Source organism: Heterodontus francisci, chromosome 40 (assembly GCF_036365525.1).
Source record: "Heterodontus francisci isolate sHetFra1 chromosome 40, sHetFra1.hap1, whole genome shotgun sequence".
Lineage (NCBI taxonomy): Eukaryota > Metazoa > Chordata > Chondrichthyes > Heterodontiformes > Heterodontidae > Heterodontus > Heterodontus francisci.
This window is the reverse complement of record NC_090410.1, coordinates 13,030,387-13,047,316: the sequence shown is the minus strand read 5'-3', so window position 1 is coordinate 13,047,316 and position 16,930 is coordinate 13,030,387. Positions and strand designations below refer to the sequence as shown.

The following is a 16,930-nucleotide window of genomic DNA, read 5'->3' as shown; positions in this document are numbered from 1 at the left end:
TTTTAAATGCAAGTCCTCACTTTTTCTTTAAACACTAACAGACCTAAGGGTTTAGAAACCACATGGAGTGCTGCTGTGTTTATATAAAGGCAGCATGTGTGTACCATGAGCATGAACTGGCTCTTATGCAAACACCATTAACTTAAAATTACATTTAAGACTTGAAAATGAAACTTCAACGGGCACAGCTAGTGTAAAAGCAATCCAGAACGCGTTATAGCTGGACAATTTAATATTAAATAGACTCGTCGTAACCTCAGCTCTGCAAATACCCGGTGCCCTTGGCCCCTGACTGGTTACTTCCATTTATAAACATTCTTCCTCACAGTGCAGAGACAGAGAGAAGTGTCCACATAAATCACAATGGCTGAATTTCCCTGCTCTCACTGGTCAGTGTCTGGTCAGTTTCCCCCGGTGTCACTGGTCAGTGTCTGGTCAGTTTCCCTGGTCAGTTTTCCTGCTCTCACTGGTCAGTTTCTCTGGGGTTCTTGTCCTTTCTCACCTGCATCGATTGCCTGCGGAAGGGTAGCGAGTCCCGTCATTCCGGTGGAGCCGAATATGACTACCTTTGTGCTCATGATTGTGCCTGTTGAGCCTCTCTCTGTCCGATCCGAATATTCTCTCTCCGCAATCTGCAACTTTCCTTTCGGCTTCCGGGTGAGGTTCACGCATCAGCCGTTCCGGTCCAACCTCCCCAGGGCTCACAGGACCAGGGTCTCCCCGGCAACCCTTAAGACCCACCTCCTCCACACCCCTTCACCCCCACCTTATCCCTTTCAACTTACCCCTTTCACCCCCACCCCATACAACCACACCCTCACCCCAACACCTTACCCCCTCCCCAACCCCCCCCAACACCCCACCCCAATCCACTCCTCACCCCCACCCCCTTCCCCCCCTCACCCCACCCCCACCCCCCACCCCCACAACCCCTTTCCCCCCCCCACACCCCCACCCTTCCCCCCTCACCCCCAACCCCCCACCCCCTTCACCCCACACCCTCCCCCCTCACCCCCCTTCCCCCTCAACCCCCACCCCTTCCCCCCTCACCCCCACCCCCTCACCCCCCACACACCTTCCCCCCTCACCCCACCCCCTTCCCCTTCACCCCACCCCCTTTCCCCCCTTCATCCCCACCCCCTTCCCCCCTTCATCCCACCCCCTTCCCCTACACCCCCACGCCCTCCCCCACTTCACCCCCACCCCTTCCCCCCCTTCACCCCACCCCCTTCCCCCCTTCACCCCCACCCCCTTCCCCCTTCACCGCCACCCCCTTCCCCCCCCCCTCCCCCCACCCTCCCCCCCACCACCCCTTCCCCCCCCTTCCCCCCCCACCCCCTTCCCCCCCTTCCCCCACCCTCTCCCCCCTACCCCCACCCTCTTTCCCCCTTCCCCACCCTCTTTACCTCTTCCCCACCCTCTTTACCCCCTTCCCCACCCTCTTACCCCATCACCCACCCTCTTACCCCCTTCACCCCTTTCCCCCTTCACCCCACCCCTTCCCCCTTCACCCCCACCCCCTTTCCCCCTTCACCCCCACCCCCTTTCCCCCCTTTCACTCCACCCCCTTTCCCCCCTTCACCCCACCACCTTTCCCCCTTCACCCCCACCACTTTCCCCCCTTCACCCCACCACCTTTCCCCCCTTCACCCCCACCACCTTTCCACCCTTCACCCCCACCTTTCCCCCCTTCACCCCACCACCTTCCCCCCCTCACCCACCACCTTCCCCCCCTTCACCCCCACCACCTTCCCCCCCCTTCACTCCCACCACCTTCCCCCCTTCACTCCCACCAACTTCCCCCCTTCACCCTCACCCCCTTCCCCTTCACCCTCAGCCCTTTTCACCCTCAGCCCTTTCACCCTCACCCCTTTTCACCCTCACCCCTTTCACCCTTCCCCCCCCCCTTTCCCCCACCCCCTTTCCCCCACCCCCTTTACCCCACCCCTTTACATCTTTCTCCCACCCCCTTTACATCTTTCCCCCACCCCCTTTACATCTTTCCCCCACCCCCTTTACATCTTTCCCCCACCCCTTTACCCCTTCACCATACCTCTTCACCCCCATCCCATCCCTTCACATCCAACCCCATCCCTTCACCCCACACTTTCACCCTTTCACCCCCCACCTTTCCACCACCCCCACCTTTTCACCCCCCCCCACCTTTTCACCCTCCCACCACCCTCCCACCCCCCCCCACTCTTTCACACCCCCCCTATCACCCCTTCACCCCTTTGGCCCCCACCCTATCACACCTTCACCCCCCCACCTGTTCACCCGTTTCACCCCCACCCTTTCACCACCCTCCCCCCACTGTTTCACCCCCCCACCCTTTCACCCCTTTCACCTCTTTCACCCCCCACCCTTTCACCCCCCCACCCTTTCAACCCCCACCCTTTCACCCCTTCACCCCCCACCCGTTCACCCCTTTGGCCCCCCACCCTTTCACCCCTTCAACCCCCACCCTTTCACGCCCACCCCCTTCAACCCCCACCCTTTCACCCCTTTCAACCCCACCCTTTCAACCCCACCCTTTCAACCCCACCCTTTCAACCCCACCCTTTCACCCCTTCAACCCATCCCTCTTGCCCTCCCTCTTGCCCTCCCTCTTGCCCTACCTCTCGCCCACCCCCTCGTCCCCCCTTCTCGCCCCCATCCCCCCTCGCCCTGCCCACGCCCTCCCCCTCGCGCTCTCCCTCCCCCTCCTCCCCCTCCTCCCCCTCGCCCTCCCCTCCTCCCCCTTGCTCTCCCCTCATCCCCCTCGCTCTCCCCCTCCTCGCCCTCGCCCTCCTCTTCACCCTCCCCCTCCCCCTCCCTCATCCCCCTCCCTCCACCCTCCCCTCCCTCATCCCCCTCCCTCCACCCCACGCCCTCCCTCCCCCCTCCCCCTCGCCATCGCCCTCGCCCCCCCTCGCCTCACCCTCCACTTCGCCCCCAACCCCCTGCCCTCGACCTCGCCCTCCCCCCTCCCCCTTCCCTATCCCCCTCCACTCCTTGCCCTCGCACTCGCCCTCCCCCCCTCGCCCACCCCCTCCCACTCTCGCCCACCCCCTCCCCCTCGCCCTCCGCCTCCTCCCCCTCGCCCTCCCCCTCCTCCCCTCACCCTCCCCCCCCTCGCCCTCCCCCTCCTCCACCCCTCGCCCGCCCCCTCCTCCCCCCTCACCCTCCTCCTCCTCACCCCGCCCCCTCCCCCTCCCGTCTTCGCACCCCCCTTGCCCTCCTCCCCCTTGCCCTCCTCCCTCTCCTCCCCCTCCTCCCCCCTCGCCCTCACCCTCCTACCCACCCCTCGCCCTCTTCCCCCCCTTGCCCTCCACCCTCCCCACCTTGCCCTCCCCCTCCTCCTCCTCCCTTGCCCTCCCCCTCCTCCTCCTCCCCTTGCCCTCCCCCTCCTCCTCCACTTGCCCTCCCCCATCCTCCTCCCCCCTCGCCCTCCCCCTCGCCCACCCCCTCATCCTCCCCTCCCTCCACCCACACCCTCCCACCTCCCTCCCCCTCGCCATCGCCCTCGCCCCCCTCGCCTCACCCTCCACCTCGCCCCCAACCCCCTGCTCCTCGACCTCGCCCTCCCCTTCCCATTCCCCTCCACACCTTGCCCTCGCCCCTCCCCCCTCGCCCTCCCCCCTCGCCCTCCCCCCCTCGCCCACTCCCTCCCACCCATTCGCCCTCCGCCTTCTCCACTATCGCCCTGCACCTCCTCCCCCTCGCCCGCCCCCCCTCCCGCCTCGCCCGCCCCTCCTCCCCCTCCTCCCCCTCCTCTCCCCCGCCCCCTCCTCGCCCTCCCCGTCTTCGCCTCCCCCTCGCCCTCCTCCCCCTCGCCCTCTTCCCCCTTGCCCTCCGCCCTCGCCCTCCTCCCTCCTCCCCCTCCTCCCCACCCCTCGCCCTTCTCCCCCCCTCACCCCCCCTCGCCCTCCCCCCTCCTCCTCCCCCCTTTTCCTCCCCCCTTTTCCTCCCCCTTTTCCTCCCCCTTGCCTCCCCCCTCCCCTTGCCCTCCCCATCCTCCTCCTCCCCTTGCCCTCCCCCATCCTCCTCCCCCTCGCCTGCTCCTCCTCCTCCCCTCCTCCTCCTCCCCCTCCCCCCTGCTCCTCCTCCCCCCTCCCCCCTCCTCCTCCTCCCCCCCTCCCCCCTCCTCCTCCCCCCTCCCCCCCTCCTCCTCCCCCTCCTCCTCCCCCCTCCTCCCCCCCTTCCTCCCCCCCTTCCCCCCCTCCTCCCCCCCTTCCCCCTCTCCCCCTTCCCCCCCTCCTCCCCCCCTCTCCCCCCCTCCCCCTCCCCCCTCCCCCATCCCCCCCTCCTCCCCTCCTCCCCCTCCCCCTCATTCCCCATCGCCCTCCCCCTCTCCCCCATCGCCCTCCCCTCCTCCCCCATCGCCCTCTCCTCCTCCCCACATCCTCTCCCCCCATCACCCTCCCCCTTCTCCCACCATCGCCCTCCCCTGCTTCCCCTCCTCCCCCATCGCCCTCCTCCCGCTTCACCCTCACCCTCCTCCCCCTTCACCCTCACCCTCCTCCCCCCTTCACCCTCACCCTCCTCCCCCCACCCTCACCCTCCTCCCCCCTTCACCCTCACCCTCCTCCCCCCTCACCCTCCTCCCCCCTTCACCCTCACCCTCCTCCCCCCTTCACCCTCCTCACCCTTCACCCTCACCCCCCTTCACCCTCACCCCCCTTCACCCTCACCCTCCTCCCCCTTCACCTCCTCCCCCTTCACCCTCCTCCCCCTTCACCCTCCTCCCCTTCACCTCCTCCCCCTTCACCCTCCTCCCCTTCACCCTCCTCCCCTTCACCCTCCTCCCCCTTCACCCTCCTCCCCTTCACCCTCCTCCCCTTCACCCTCCTCCCTTCACCCTCCTCCCCTTCACCCTCTTCCCCTTCACCCTCACCCTCCTCCCCCTTCACCCCTCCTCCACTTAACCCTCCCCCTCCTCCCCTTCACCCTCCTCCCCTTCACCCTCCTCCCCTTCACCCTCCTCCCCTTCACCCTCCGCCCCTTCACCCTCCGCCCCTTCACCCTCCTCCCCTCGCCCTCCTCCCCTCGCCCTCCTCCCCTCGCCCTCCTCCCCTCGTCCTCACCCTCACTCTTTATCCTCACCCAATGCTCCCTCTCTCCCACTCCCCCTCCCCTCATAATTTCTTAAATAGGAGCAGGATGAGGCCGTTCGGTCACTCAAACCTGCTCCACCATTCCTTCAGATCATTGCGAGTCTTCTCAAAGTCTTTGCTCGAGTCGCTCTGAACAGGCTCCAGAAGCTGGCCGAGCGCGTCTACCCTGAGGCACAGTGTGGCTTTCGTGCAGAGAGATCGACCATTGACATGCTGTTCTCCCTTCGTCAGATACAGGAGAAATGCCGTGAACAACAGATGCCCCTCTACATTGCTTTCATTGATCTCACCAAAGCCTTTGACCTCGTCAGCAGACGTGGTCTCTTCAGACTACTAGAAAAGATCGGATGTCCACCAAAGCTACTAAGTATCATCACCTCATTCCATGACAATATGAAAGGCACAATTCAACATGGTGGCTCCTCATCAGAGCCCTTTCCTATCCTGAGTGGTGTGAAACAGGGCTGTGTTCTCGCACCCACACTTTTTGGGATTTTCTTCTCCCTGCTGCTTTCACATGCGTTCAAATCCTCTGAAGAAGGAATTTTCCTCCACACAAGATCAGGGGCAGGTTGTTCAACCTTGCCCGTCTAAGAGCGAAGTCCAAAGTACGGAAAGTCCTCATCAGAGAACTCCTCTTTGCTGACGATGCTGCTTTAACATCTCACACTGAAGAGTGCCTGCAGAGTCTCATCGACAGTTTGCGTCTGCCTGCAATGAATTTGGCCTAACCATCAGCCTCAAGAAAACGAACATCATGGGCAGGGCGTCAGAAATGCTCCATCCATCAATATTGGCGACCACGCTCTGGAAGTGGTTCAAGAGTTCACCTACCTAGGCTCAACTATCACCAGTAACCTGTCTCTAGATGCAGAAATCAACAAGCGCATGGGTAAGGCTTCCACTGCTATGTCCAGACTGGCCAAGAGAGTGTGGAAAATGGCGCACTGACACGGAACACAAAAGTCCGAGTGTATCAGGCCTGTGTCCTCAGTACCTTGCTCTACGGCAGCGAGGCCTGGACAACGTATGCCAGCCAAGAGCGACGTCTCAATTCATTCCATCTTCGCTGTCTTCGGAGAATACTTGGCATCAGGTGGCAGGACTATATCTCCAACACAGAAGTCCTTGAAGCGGCCAACACCCCCAGCTTATACACACTACTGGGTCAGCGGCGCTTGAGATGGCTTGGCCATGTGAGCCACATGGAAGATGGCAGGATCCCCAAAGACACATTGTACAGCGAGCTCGCCACTGGTATCAGACCCACCGGCCGTCCATGTCTCCGCTATAAAGACGTCTGCAAACGCGACATGAAATCGTGTGACATTGATCACAAGTCGTGGGAGTCAGTTGCCAGCATTCGCCAGAGCTGGCGGGCAGCCATAAAGATAGGGCTAAATTGTGGCGAGTCGAAGAGACTTAGTAGTTGGCAGGAAAAAAGACAGAGGTGCAAGGGGAGAGCCAACTGTGCAACAGCCCCGACAAACAAATTTCTCTGCAGCACCTGTGGAAGAGCCTGTCACTCCAGAATTGGCCTTTATAGCCACTCCAGGCGCTGCTTCACAAACCACTGACCACCTCCAGGCGCGTATCCATTGTCTCTCGAGATAAGGAGGCCCAAAAGAATTGCGAGTCTTCTCAACTTCACCTTCTTGCACACTCCCCACTCCCTGGGCACCAGGCTTCAGGAAGGACATCATGATCTTAGAGAAAGTGCAGAAAAAAAATGTACTCGAATTGTACCGAGGAGATGAGGGGCTTCAGTTAATGTGGAGAGACTAGAGAAGCTGGGATTAACATAGAAACATAGACAATAGGAGCAGGAGTAGGCCCTTCGGCCCTTCGAGCCTGCTCTGCCATTCATTATGATCATGGCTGATCATCCAGCTCAGTAGCCTGTTCCAACCTCCGCCCCATATCCTTTGATCCCTTTCACCCAAGAGCTATATCTAACTCCTTCTTGAAAACATACTTTGGCCTCAACTGCTTTCTGTGGTAGTGAATTCCACAGGCTCACCACTCTCTGGGTGAAGAAATTTTTCCTCATCTCAGTCCTGAAAGGTTTACCCCGTATCCTTAGACTATGACCCCTGGTTCTGGACTCCCCCACCATCGGGAACATCCTTCCTGCATCTACCCTGTCAAGTCCTGTTAGAATTTTATAGGTTTCTATGAGATTCCCCCCTCACTCTTCTGAACTCCAGCGAATATAATCCTAACCGACTCAATCTCTCTCTCCTCATATGTCAGTCCCGCCATCCCAGGAATCAGTCTGGTAAACCTTCGCTGCACTCCCTCTCCTTGTTCTCCTTAGAGCAGATCTAAGAGCAGAGAGGTGTTCAAAATCATGTAGGGTTTTTTCTTAAAGAGTAAATAAGGAGAAATTGGTTCCAGTCACCAAAGGACATAGATCTCAGATGATTGGCAAATGGACCATGTGTTTTTAACACAGCCAGTTGTTGTGATCTGAAATGCTGTATCTGAAAGGTGGAGGCAGATTCAAGAGTAACTTTCAAAGGGGAATTGGATAAATATTTGGGAAATACAATTGCAAGGGCTATGGGGAAAGAGCAGGGGAGTGGGATAAATTGGAAGCCCTTTCAAAGAGCCAGCACAGCACGATGGGCTAAATGGCCTCTTTCCTGTGCTGTGTAATTCTTTGGTTGTAGTTTGGGGGTCACTCCCATGCGGGCTACAGTCTCTCTGTCCCGGACTGGAACGGGTTATTGTTTCGTTCACCGTTGCTAAGGTTCCTTTCCTCCGCGTTCCGCCCAGCTAACGGCTCCTTCCCCACCCACGGCTCCCTTAACCGGGTGGGGAAATGTCTCAGAGAACCGACCTCTACATCCTCGCGGGACTCGAGTGCCGCCGACCCGATCCGCCCCAGGACGGGAGGTCCAGCGAGCAGCAAGCGGAGCCGAGCCAAAGCGAGTTTGGTGAGAATCTCCCACTGACTTTGTTGGGTCACATTCACTCTCTCTCTCTTTCCATCAATTCATTCTTTAACCAAAAAGTCCTCATTCCCTTTTAATCCCCCCCCCCCCCATTTTCTCCCTCCTCTCCTGCAGGAATTAAGGATCATTGACTCTCACTGTTTCTCATTGACTCTCAGTCTTTCACTAACTGGCAAACTGTCACCAGCTTTCATTCATTCATTAGCTCTGGCTGACTCAGTGACACTTCCTCATTCTCATTGACTTGCACTCTCATTTGTTATTCTTGACAGTTCTCAGTGATTCTCCTGGCCTTATTTAGGGGCAGGAGAGCATTCTTCAATGCACCCTGTCCGGGCAACTATTTGCAACTGAATATAAAAGAGGAAAGCCTGCACTAAAAGGTCGGGCCATTCAACCATGTGGGGCATCAATGGTGTTCAATGGTGCTGGTCACTCATAAGCGGTCGATAGGGAAGAGAATTCCAACGATTCACAACCTTTTGAGTGAATAAATTTCTCCTCAACTCAGTCCTAAATGACCGACCCCTTATCTTGAGACTGTGCCCCTATGATCTGGACTCCCCAGCCAGGGGGGTGACCTCTGCATGCCGAATCTTGTATGTTTTGGGCAATTACTTCATGTGACATCAAGTTTCACTTTCTTACCACTCTCTGGGTACAGAAGTTTCTCCTGAATTCCTTACTCGATTTATTAGTGATTATCTTATATTTACAGTCCCTAATTCTGGCCTCACCCACAAATGCAAACATCTTCTCTATCTCCACCCTATCTATGCTTTTTATAATCTTGAAGATCCCTAAAAACCTCACCCTTCAGTTTCTCTTTTCTAGAGAAAAGATTCACAGCCTGTTCAATCCTTTCTGATTGTAGACAGATTAAGTATCACAGAATCGTTACAGTGCAGAAGGAGGCCATTCAGCCCATCGTGTCTGCACTGGTTCTCCAAAAGAGCACTTCCCTCAGTCCCATTCCCCTGCCTTCTCCCCATAACCTTGCACATTCTTCCTTTTCATACAACTTTGAATACTTCAATTGAACCTGCCTCCAACACGTTCTCAGGCAACACATTCCAGATCTTAACCACTCGCTGCGTGAAAATTTTTTTCCTCATGTCACTTTTGCTTCTCTTATCAAATACTTTAAATCTGTGCCCTCTCGTTCTCGATCCTTTCACCAATGGGAACAGTTTCTCTCTATCTACTCTGTCCAGACTGCTCATGATTTTGAATACCTATATCGAATAACCTCTCAGCCTTCTCTTCTCCAAGGAAAACAGTCCTAACTTCTCCAATCTATCTTCATAACTGAAATTTCTCATCCCTGGAAATATTCTCGTGAATCTTTTCTCTACTCTCTCCAATGCCTTCACGTCTTTCCTCAAGTGCGGCGCCCAGAACTGGACACAATACTCCAGATGAGGCCGAACTAGTGTCTTATACAACATAACTTCCTTGCTCTTGTACTCTACGCCCCTATTAATAAAGCCCAGGATACTGTATGCTTTATTAACTGCTCCCTCAACCTGTCCTGCCACCTTCAATGACTTATGCACATATACACCAGGTCCCTCTGCTCCTGTACCCACTTTAGAATTGTACCCTTTATTCTATATTGTCTCTGCATGTTCTTCCTGTCAAAATGAATCACATCACATTTCTCTGCATTGAACTTCATCTGCCACCTGTCTGCCCATTCCACCAACTTGTCTATGTCCTTTTGAAGTTCTACACTATCCTCCTCACAGTTCACAATGATTTCAAGTTTCATATCATCTGCAAACTTTGAAATTGTGCCCTGTACACCAAGGTCTAGGTCATTAATATATATCAGGAAAAGCAGAGGTCCCAACACTGATCCCTGGGGAACTCCACTACAAACATTCCTCCAGCCCGTAAAACATCCATTAACCACTACTCTTTGTTTCCTGTCACTCAGCCAATTCCGTATCCATGTTGCTACTGTCCCTTTTATTCCATGAGCTACAAGTTTGCTCACAAGTCTGTTGTGTGGCACTGTATCAAATACCTTTTGAAAGTCCATGTACACCACATCAACAACATTGCTCTCATCAACTCTATTTGTTATATCCTCAAAAAACTCCAGCAAGTTAGTTAAAGATGATTTTCCCTTAAGAAATCCATGCTGACATTTCTTAATTAACTCGCATTTGTCCATATGACTATTGATTTTGTCCTTAATTATTTTTTCTTGAAATTTCCCATCACTGAAGTTAAATTGACTGGCCTGTAATTGCTGGGCTTATCTTTACACCCTTTTTTGAACAAGGGTGTAATGTTTGCAATTCTCCAGTCCTCTGGCACCACCCCCAAGTCTAAGGAAGACTGAAAAATTATGGCCAGTGCCTCTGCGATTTCCACCCTCACTTCCCCCAGCCCTAGTGTTTTATCCACTTTAAGTACAGACAGCCTATCTAATGCTTCCTCTTTATCAATTTTAAACCCCTCTAGTGTCTGACCTAGCTCCTCTTTCAACATTGCCTGGGTTGCATCTTCTTCCTTGGTAAAGACAGATGCAAAGTATTCATTTAATACCTCAGCTATGCCCTCTGCCTCCATGTGTAAATCCCCTTTCTGGTCCATAATTGGCCCCACTCCTCCTTTTACCACCCTTTTACTATTTATATGCCTATAGAAAACTTAGGGATTTCCTTTAATGCTAGCTGCCAGTCTCTTCTCATGCTCTCTCTTTGCTTCTCTTATTTGCTTTTTCACTTCCCCACTGAACCTTTTATATTCAGCCTGATTCTCGATAGTATTTTCTACCTGACATCTGTCATGAGCACACTTTTTCTTTTTTATCTTAATCTGTACCTCTTTTGTCTATCCAGGGAGCTCTGGATTTGTTTGCTCTACTTTTCCCCTTCGAGGGCACATACCTTGACTGTGCCCGAACTCTCTCTTCTTTGAAGGTAGCCCATTGTTCATTTACCGGTTTTCCTGTCAGCTTTTGACTCCAATTTATTCACCCCAGCTCCATTCTTACCCCATTGAGGTTGGTCTTCCCCCAGTTAATTATTCTTACCCTGGATTTCTCTTTGTCCTTTTCCATAGTCAGCCTAAGCCTTATGATACAATGATCACTATCCTCTAAATGCTCTCCTACTGATACTTGATCCACTTGGCCCACCTCATTCCCAAGAACCAGGTCTAGCAGTGTCTCCTTTCTTGTTGGACTAGCAACATACTGTTGTAGAAAATTTTCCTGAACACACTCTAGGAACTCTTGCCCCTCATTGCCCTTTACACTACTGCTATCCCAGACTATGTTTCTATAATTAAAGTTCCCCATTATAACTACCCTATAATGTAAGTGGACTAAATTATTTTATAATAGTGAGAAACTAGGATCTGTAAAGGAGCAGTGAAATTGTGATGACCAAGCACACGTATCATTAAAAGCTAGTAGCCAGGTACAAAAGAACAATTGTCATGCAGGCCCCCACCTGCCAAGAATGAGAGACATTAATTTCACCACATGAACATTGATTTTGAAACTGTTACTGAGTAAAGAAAGAACTTGTTTTTAAAAAGAACACCAGACCCTTGACTGGAAAGACATTTGCACAGTTAGAGACAGTACTTCGAAAGGACAAAGGGGCCACTCCCTGCTCCAATTTAATCCACAATGGACTTTTGATTACCAGACGTTGAAAGTGGAGAGGCTAGCATTCCAGGTTAACTGCTAAGATGGCCAAATACACAAATAGATGTGGTCAGACCAGTTTAGTCACATGACTAAATGACTGTTGGAGGTTTTTGAATTTGAACTTGCCACAGCATTTTAAAACTCAGGAAGCTGTTTGCTGCTGGACTGAAAAGACCTCTCTCCTGTCTGCTCTCATCTCTCTCTTACCAGCTTCGGAAATCATTGAAGACAAATGAACCCCAAGAGAGAACAGTCTTAACAAGGTTTAAGAATAATACTGGGCCCCAACGAAAAGCAAGACTACCCACAATCAAGGACGACAGCGAGCTCAAAGCACAGTAAAAAAAAAAAACCCTCTTCAGAGATTTTCTATCTACTTTTATTTTTTCTTTTGCTCTTTTCTGTCTCTATCTGCATGTGCGTATCGCATATGCATGCTAGCGTGGGGCACGGCGTGTGTTCATAGGCTTTAACCGAATTAGAGTTTCAATTTAAGTTTTAATAAATTTCACTTTTCTTCTTTAAACCTAAGAAAGCCTGTTTGTGCTCATTTCTTTGCCTTATAATTGGAAAGCGGTGATCAAGGATTCACCAAGGGGGAGCTCAAAATGCAGTGTGTTTAAAAATTAAATCCTGTTACAATAAGGCCAGGTGACGGCTAAGAAAGACCCCTAGACACCTTTCACAGCTGGCCGTAACACAGTCAAAAGGGCTAATGGAATGCTGGTCCTTATCACAAGTGAGCTGGATTACAAAGGGGAGGAAGTTAAGCTTCGGTTCTACATTTCACTGTTGAGTTCAGGGCACTGTACTTCAGAAATGACATGTTAGCCTCGGAGAGAGTGCAACATGATCCATCAGAATGATACGGGGACTTAGAGGGTGAAATTACAAGGGCAGTTTGGCCTGTATTCCCATGAGTTTAGGAAATTGAGGGGTGATCTGATCGAGGTGTGACAAACGATAAAAGGGCACAGAGAAGCGATTACCTCTGATGGAGGAATCAAGAACGAGGGACTGTAAGCTTAAAATTAGTATCAGGCCATTTTGGAGGGAAATCAGGAAGCACTTTTTCACACAAAGGGAACTGGGTTCTGGGACAATTGGAGCTTTCAAAACACATCGATAGAGTTTTGTTAGTTAAGGATATCAAGGGATATGGAACGAGAATGGGTAATTGTAGTTGAGGTACAGATCAGACATGATCTAATTGAATGGCGGAACATGTTTGAGGGGTTGAATTGCCTCAGCCTGCTCCTATGGCAGTAAGGAGAGTGTAAACCAGTACAATTCTACGATAAATTTAAACACCATTTAAATATATTTCATTTCTAAGTCCTACCTGTGGAGAAATGGTGAAAAATCCTCAAATACAATAGAATACAAAAGCAGGGATGTAATGCTGGAACTGTAAAAAAAACGCTGGTTAAGCCACATCTGGAGTATTGCGTACAGTTCCAGTCATCACATTACAGGAAGGACATAATTGCTCTGGAGAGAGTACAGTGGAGATTTACAAGAATGTTTCCAGGGCTTGAAAATTACAACCATGAGGAAAGATTGGATGGGCTAGGGTTGTTTTCCTTAGAACAGAGGAGGCTGAGGGGTGACTTAATTGAGGTGTACAAAATTATGAGGGGGCTAGATAGAGTAGACAGGAAGGACCTGTTTCCCCTAGGGGAGAGGTCAGTTACCAGGGGCACAGACTTAAGGTAATTGGTAGAATGATTAGAGGGGCATGAGGAAAAACCTTTTCACCCAGAGGATGGTGTGTGTCTGGAATTCACTGCCTGGATTGGTGGTGGAGGCAGAAACCCTCAACTATACCTGGACATGCACCTGAAGTGCTGTAACCAGCAAGGCTACGGACCAGGTGCTGGAAGGTGGGATTAGATTGGGCGGCTAGCTTTTTCAGCTGGTGCGGACACGATGGGCTGAATGGTCCCTTTCTGTGCCGTATCTTTTCTATGGTTCTAAATTTGATGGACTGCCAGTTTTATACATCATTGGCCAATATTAAGGACTTGACGTCTGAGTAGCCTGGGACAGTGAGCCTCTACTCTCTCTCTCTCTCTCTCTCTCTCTGTGGCATCACTGTTCACTTAGCAATCACTAATGTCACTAAGCTGCTCATACAACACAGAACTAGGCCATTTGGCCCATTATGCTTATGCTAACTCTTTGAAAGAGTTGCCCAATTAGCCCCACTCCCCTGTTCTTTCTCCATAACCCCTTTTCCTTTCCAAGTATTTATCCAATTCCCTTTTGAAAGTTGATACTGAATCTACCTTCCAGGCAGTGCATTCCAGATCTTAACTTGCTGCATAATAAAAATTGTCATCTGCCCCTCTGATTCTTTTGTCATTTACCTTAAATCTGAATCCTCTGATTGTCAATCCTTCTGCCATTGGAAATATTTTCTCCTTATTTACTCTATCAAAGCCCTCCATGATTTTGAACATCTCTATTAAATCTCCTCTTAACCTTTTCTGCTTTAAGGAGAACAACCCCAGCTGCTCCACTCTCTTCATATGAACGAAGTCCCTCATTCCTGGTACCATTCTAGTACATCCCGTCTGCACCCCAAGGCTTTGCCATCCTTCCTAAAGTGTGGTGCCCAGATTTGGACACAACACTCCAGCTGAGTGAAGAAGGTTTTAACTGTTTAGTTGATGAATTGGGTTCGGTGTTAGAATTGACTGTATATCCTATCAAAGCCTGTTTGCTCATCTCCATGCCTTTAAATGAGTAATGTTATCTTACAGTCAAAAGTTTCATGAAACTGTCTCCTATAGATACTGAATATTCAGATGCTGTTGAAGAGATCGGTAGTCCCACATTGTTCAGGTGCTGGCTGTCTCCCTCCAACTTCACCACTTTAGCATCTTCCAACCACGAGACATATCCAAACTTCTTTGGCAGATCAGAAGACGACCTCGAAGACCAATCAGCATCAAGAAAAAGTTGGATGAAGCCTCACTATGTTCCAGAAAGACGTTTCTACGGCAACAGCTCCAACCTGAGCAGTCGGAATCACTTGAATATAAAACCATTTGTGAAGAATTCCTTGGACAAAGGTCTTGGGCAGCAGGAAGACACGGAGTTGGAGATTGTATGCACAGGGGAAGAAGTGCATTCAGAAAGTGGGTCAAATATACACTCAGGACCCCTAAAATCCAAGGGGCTTCAACTCATTGATCTGCTGCCAAGCTCCAGCTCTGATTCGAGTATTTCCCCCACTGACTATGAGCCTGACTCCAAACTGGTTGCCCCCTCAAGTGTGACGGAGGGCACAGGGCCGAGAATTGAGAGTGTTTTCTCTTTCAGTGACTACCAGTACATTCCTGTGGAGCTGCAGCAGACAATGACCCACTGGATGGATAATACTTCCAAACAGGACGATGGATTCAATGGGGATTCAGAGTCGGACGACCCCTCCATTAGAGAAAACCTTTCGCATAACGAGCCATCTACTAGCCCACTGACACTCTTTCAAATATCCACCCAGCCATCTCCCAGTGACAGACCCCAGCCCATGGAGAACCCGAAACGTGAATCCCATTCCCACAGATGTTTGATTTGCCAAAAAACGTACAGGAGCCTCTCCACCCTTCTTTTGCACATGAAATACAGCAAAGTGCACAATCCGAGTTTCACTCAATACTTGAAGAAAGTAATCCCATTTTCATGCTCACGCCAGGGACGGGCAGCAGGATCTCAAGGAAGGAGGTCCGCCCCAGGTTTGCCGAAGAGTCCAACTCGGTGCACAAGCTCCCCAAAGGAATCTCTACCTGTCACCATTCAGCCCCTCTCCAGCACTGGCATAGCCTCTTTAGGCATTCATCCAGATCATCAAGCCCATTCAGAAATATTGGTTCGTTCAGGTGAGGCCGAGGACATGGGGCTGCCAGTGGGGAGTGTTTGTCCATTTAATAAGTCCCTCACAACTCCTGCAGACTTTCAGTATGCAACGACAGTCTGGTTGAAAGCTGTTCCAATGGAGAATGAAGAAGAATTGAATCGAAGCCTCATTGATGAATCTGATCTTACTTCTTACCTGGAAAATGTTCCCCTGGAAGTGAGACTTTGGCCAATGCCAACTGACCCGATGGCACATGGCCAAACAGCTACCCGCCTGTATGCCGAAGGTGCCAGCGTTCCAGCCACACCCCTGCCAATGGGAACCCCAAAATATTATTCCAAAGCCTACTGGTGTTCGGCATGCCGGAACTTTTTCAGGAGCTTTCGCACCTTGCAGGTTCACGCTAAGGACTGCAAACCTCGCAAGCTCGGCCACTGCGTGTGCTTAAGTAGAAATAGGCCTCTTCCTGAAAAGGCAGCCTGCGCATCCAGCCAGCCAACAGCCGAGCAGCGCGGGGCAGCAGTGGGCAAGAAGCCGAGCCCCGCGGAGGAGGCCCCTGCCCTTTGCCCAGCCCGTTTCATTCCAATGTCCAAACACTTCTACCTGGCACTTGCCAATGGCCACAACTACCATGTCTGCAACATCTGCGACCTCTGGTGCCACGACGAGCGGAGCCTTGGCTTCCACCTGAAAGTCCACTTCTGGAGGAGGAACTATTGCTGCTGCTTGTGTGACCGGGCCTTCCACACGCAGAAGTCTTGCTGGAGGCACCAGGAGAGGCACAGCAGTCACCCCCACTACAGGTGCTCAACCTGCAGCAGAACCTTCAGCTGCTACAAGAGCCTGAAACAACACATGGGAATCTCTCACGAGATCAACCTGGAGCTCGCAGACAATGACACCTACGAGGAGGCTGTTATCAAAGCAGCCAGCTATGAAATGGTCTGACAGGCTCCTCAGTGATACAGTTCTGCTTGAAAAAATACCAAATTCCAATGAAATTAGGGCTGCCAACTCTGGTTGAATGTATTCTTGGCGGTTTTATTCCCCCTCACCCCCACCCGACTCCTGTCGACTGCCAATTAGAAAGTGCAGGGTCGTTTCATTCACCAAAGTGCGTGAATGTCACTCAAACATTTTTCCCCAGTTCCAATATCAATAAAGCCCGAAGTGTCCAAAGACGATGCAAATTAAAACAATCTTTTTTTTTTAATGCCCCTATGATTTTACAAGAATTGCTCACATCCGTGTCCTGGAGATTAATCTTCCATTCCTGGAGACTCCAGTCCAAGCCTGGAGAGTTGGCAACCTTATGTTTAAATACGTACTTTTCTTTTGGACATTT

The 16,930-nt window shown here is 52.0% G+C and overlaps 2 protein-coding genes across 3 annotated transcripts in view; one reads left to right on the top strand and one right to left on the bottom strand.

Moving 5' to 3' along the window:
• The window catches only part of blvrb (biliverdin reductase B), an 18,008-nt gene extending 17,343 nt beyond the window's left edge, over positions 1-665 (bottom strand). The window contains exon 1 of the mRNA XM_068019087.1: positions 503-665. Within this exon, the coding sequence (XP_067875188.1) occupies positions 503-578 (76 nt within the window). The 5' untranslated portion in view covers positions 579-665. The remainder of the gene's footprint in view (positions 1-502) is intronic.
• LOC137353099 (uncharacterized) overlaps positions 1-16,930 on the top strand; it is a 20,306-nt gene extending 3,376 nt beyond the window's left edge. Inside the window, exons 1-2 of one of the 2 annotated variants that reach the window (XM_068019085.1) lie at positions 7,794-8,035; positions 14,519-16,930. In XM_068019085.1, the coding sequence (XP_067875186.1) occupies positions 7,921-8,035; positions 14,519-16,533 (2,130 nt within the window). In that variant the 5' untranslated portion in view covers positions 7,794-7,920 and the 3' untranslated portion in view covers positions 16,534-16,930. Of the gene's footprint in view, positions 1-7,793; positions 8,036-14,518 lie in introns of those variants that run through there. The other variant, XM_068019086.1, reaches the window with a different exon arrangement.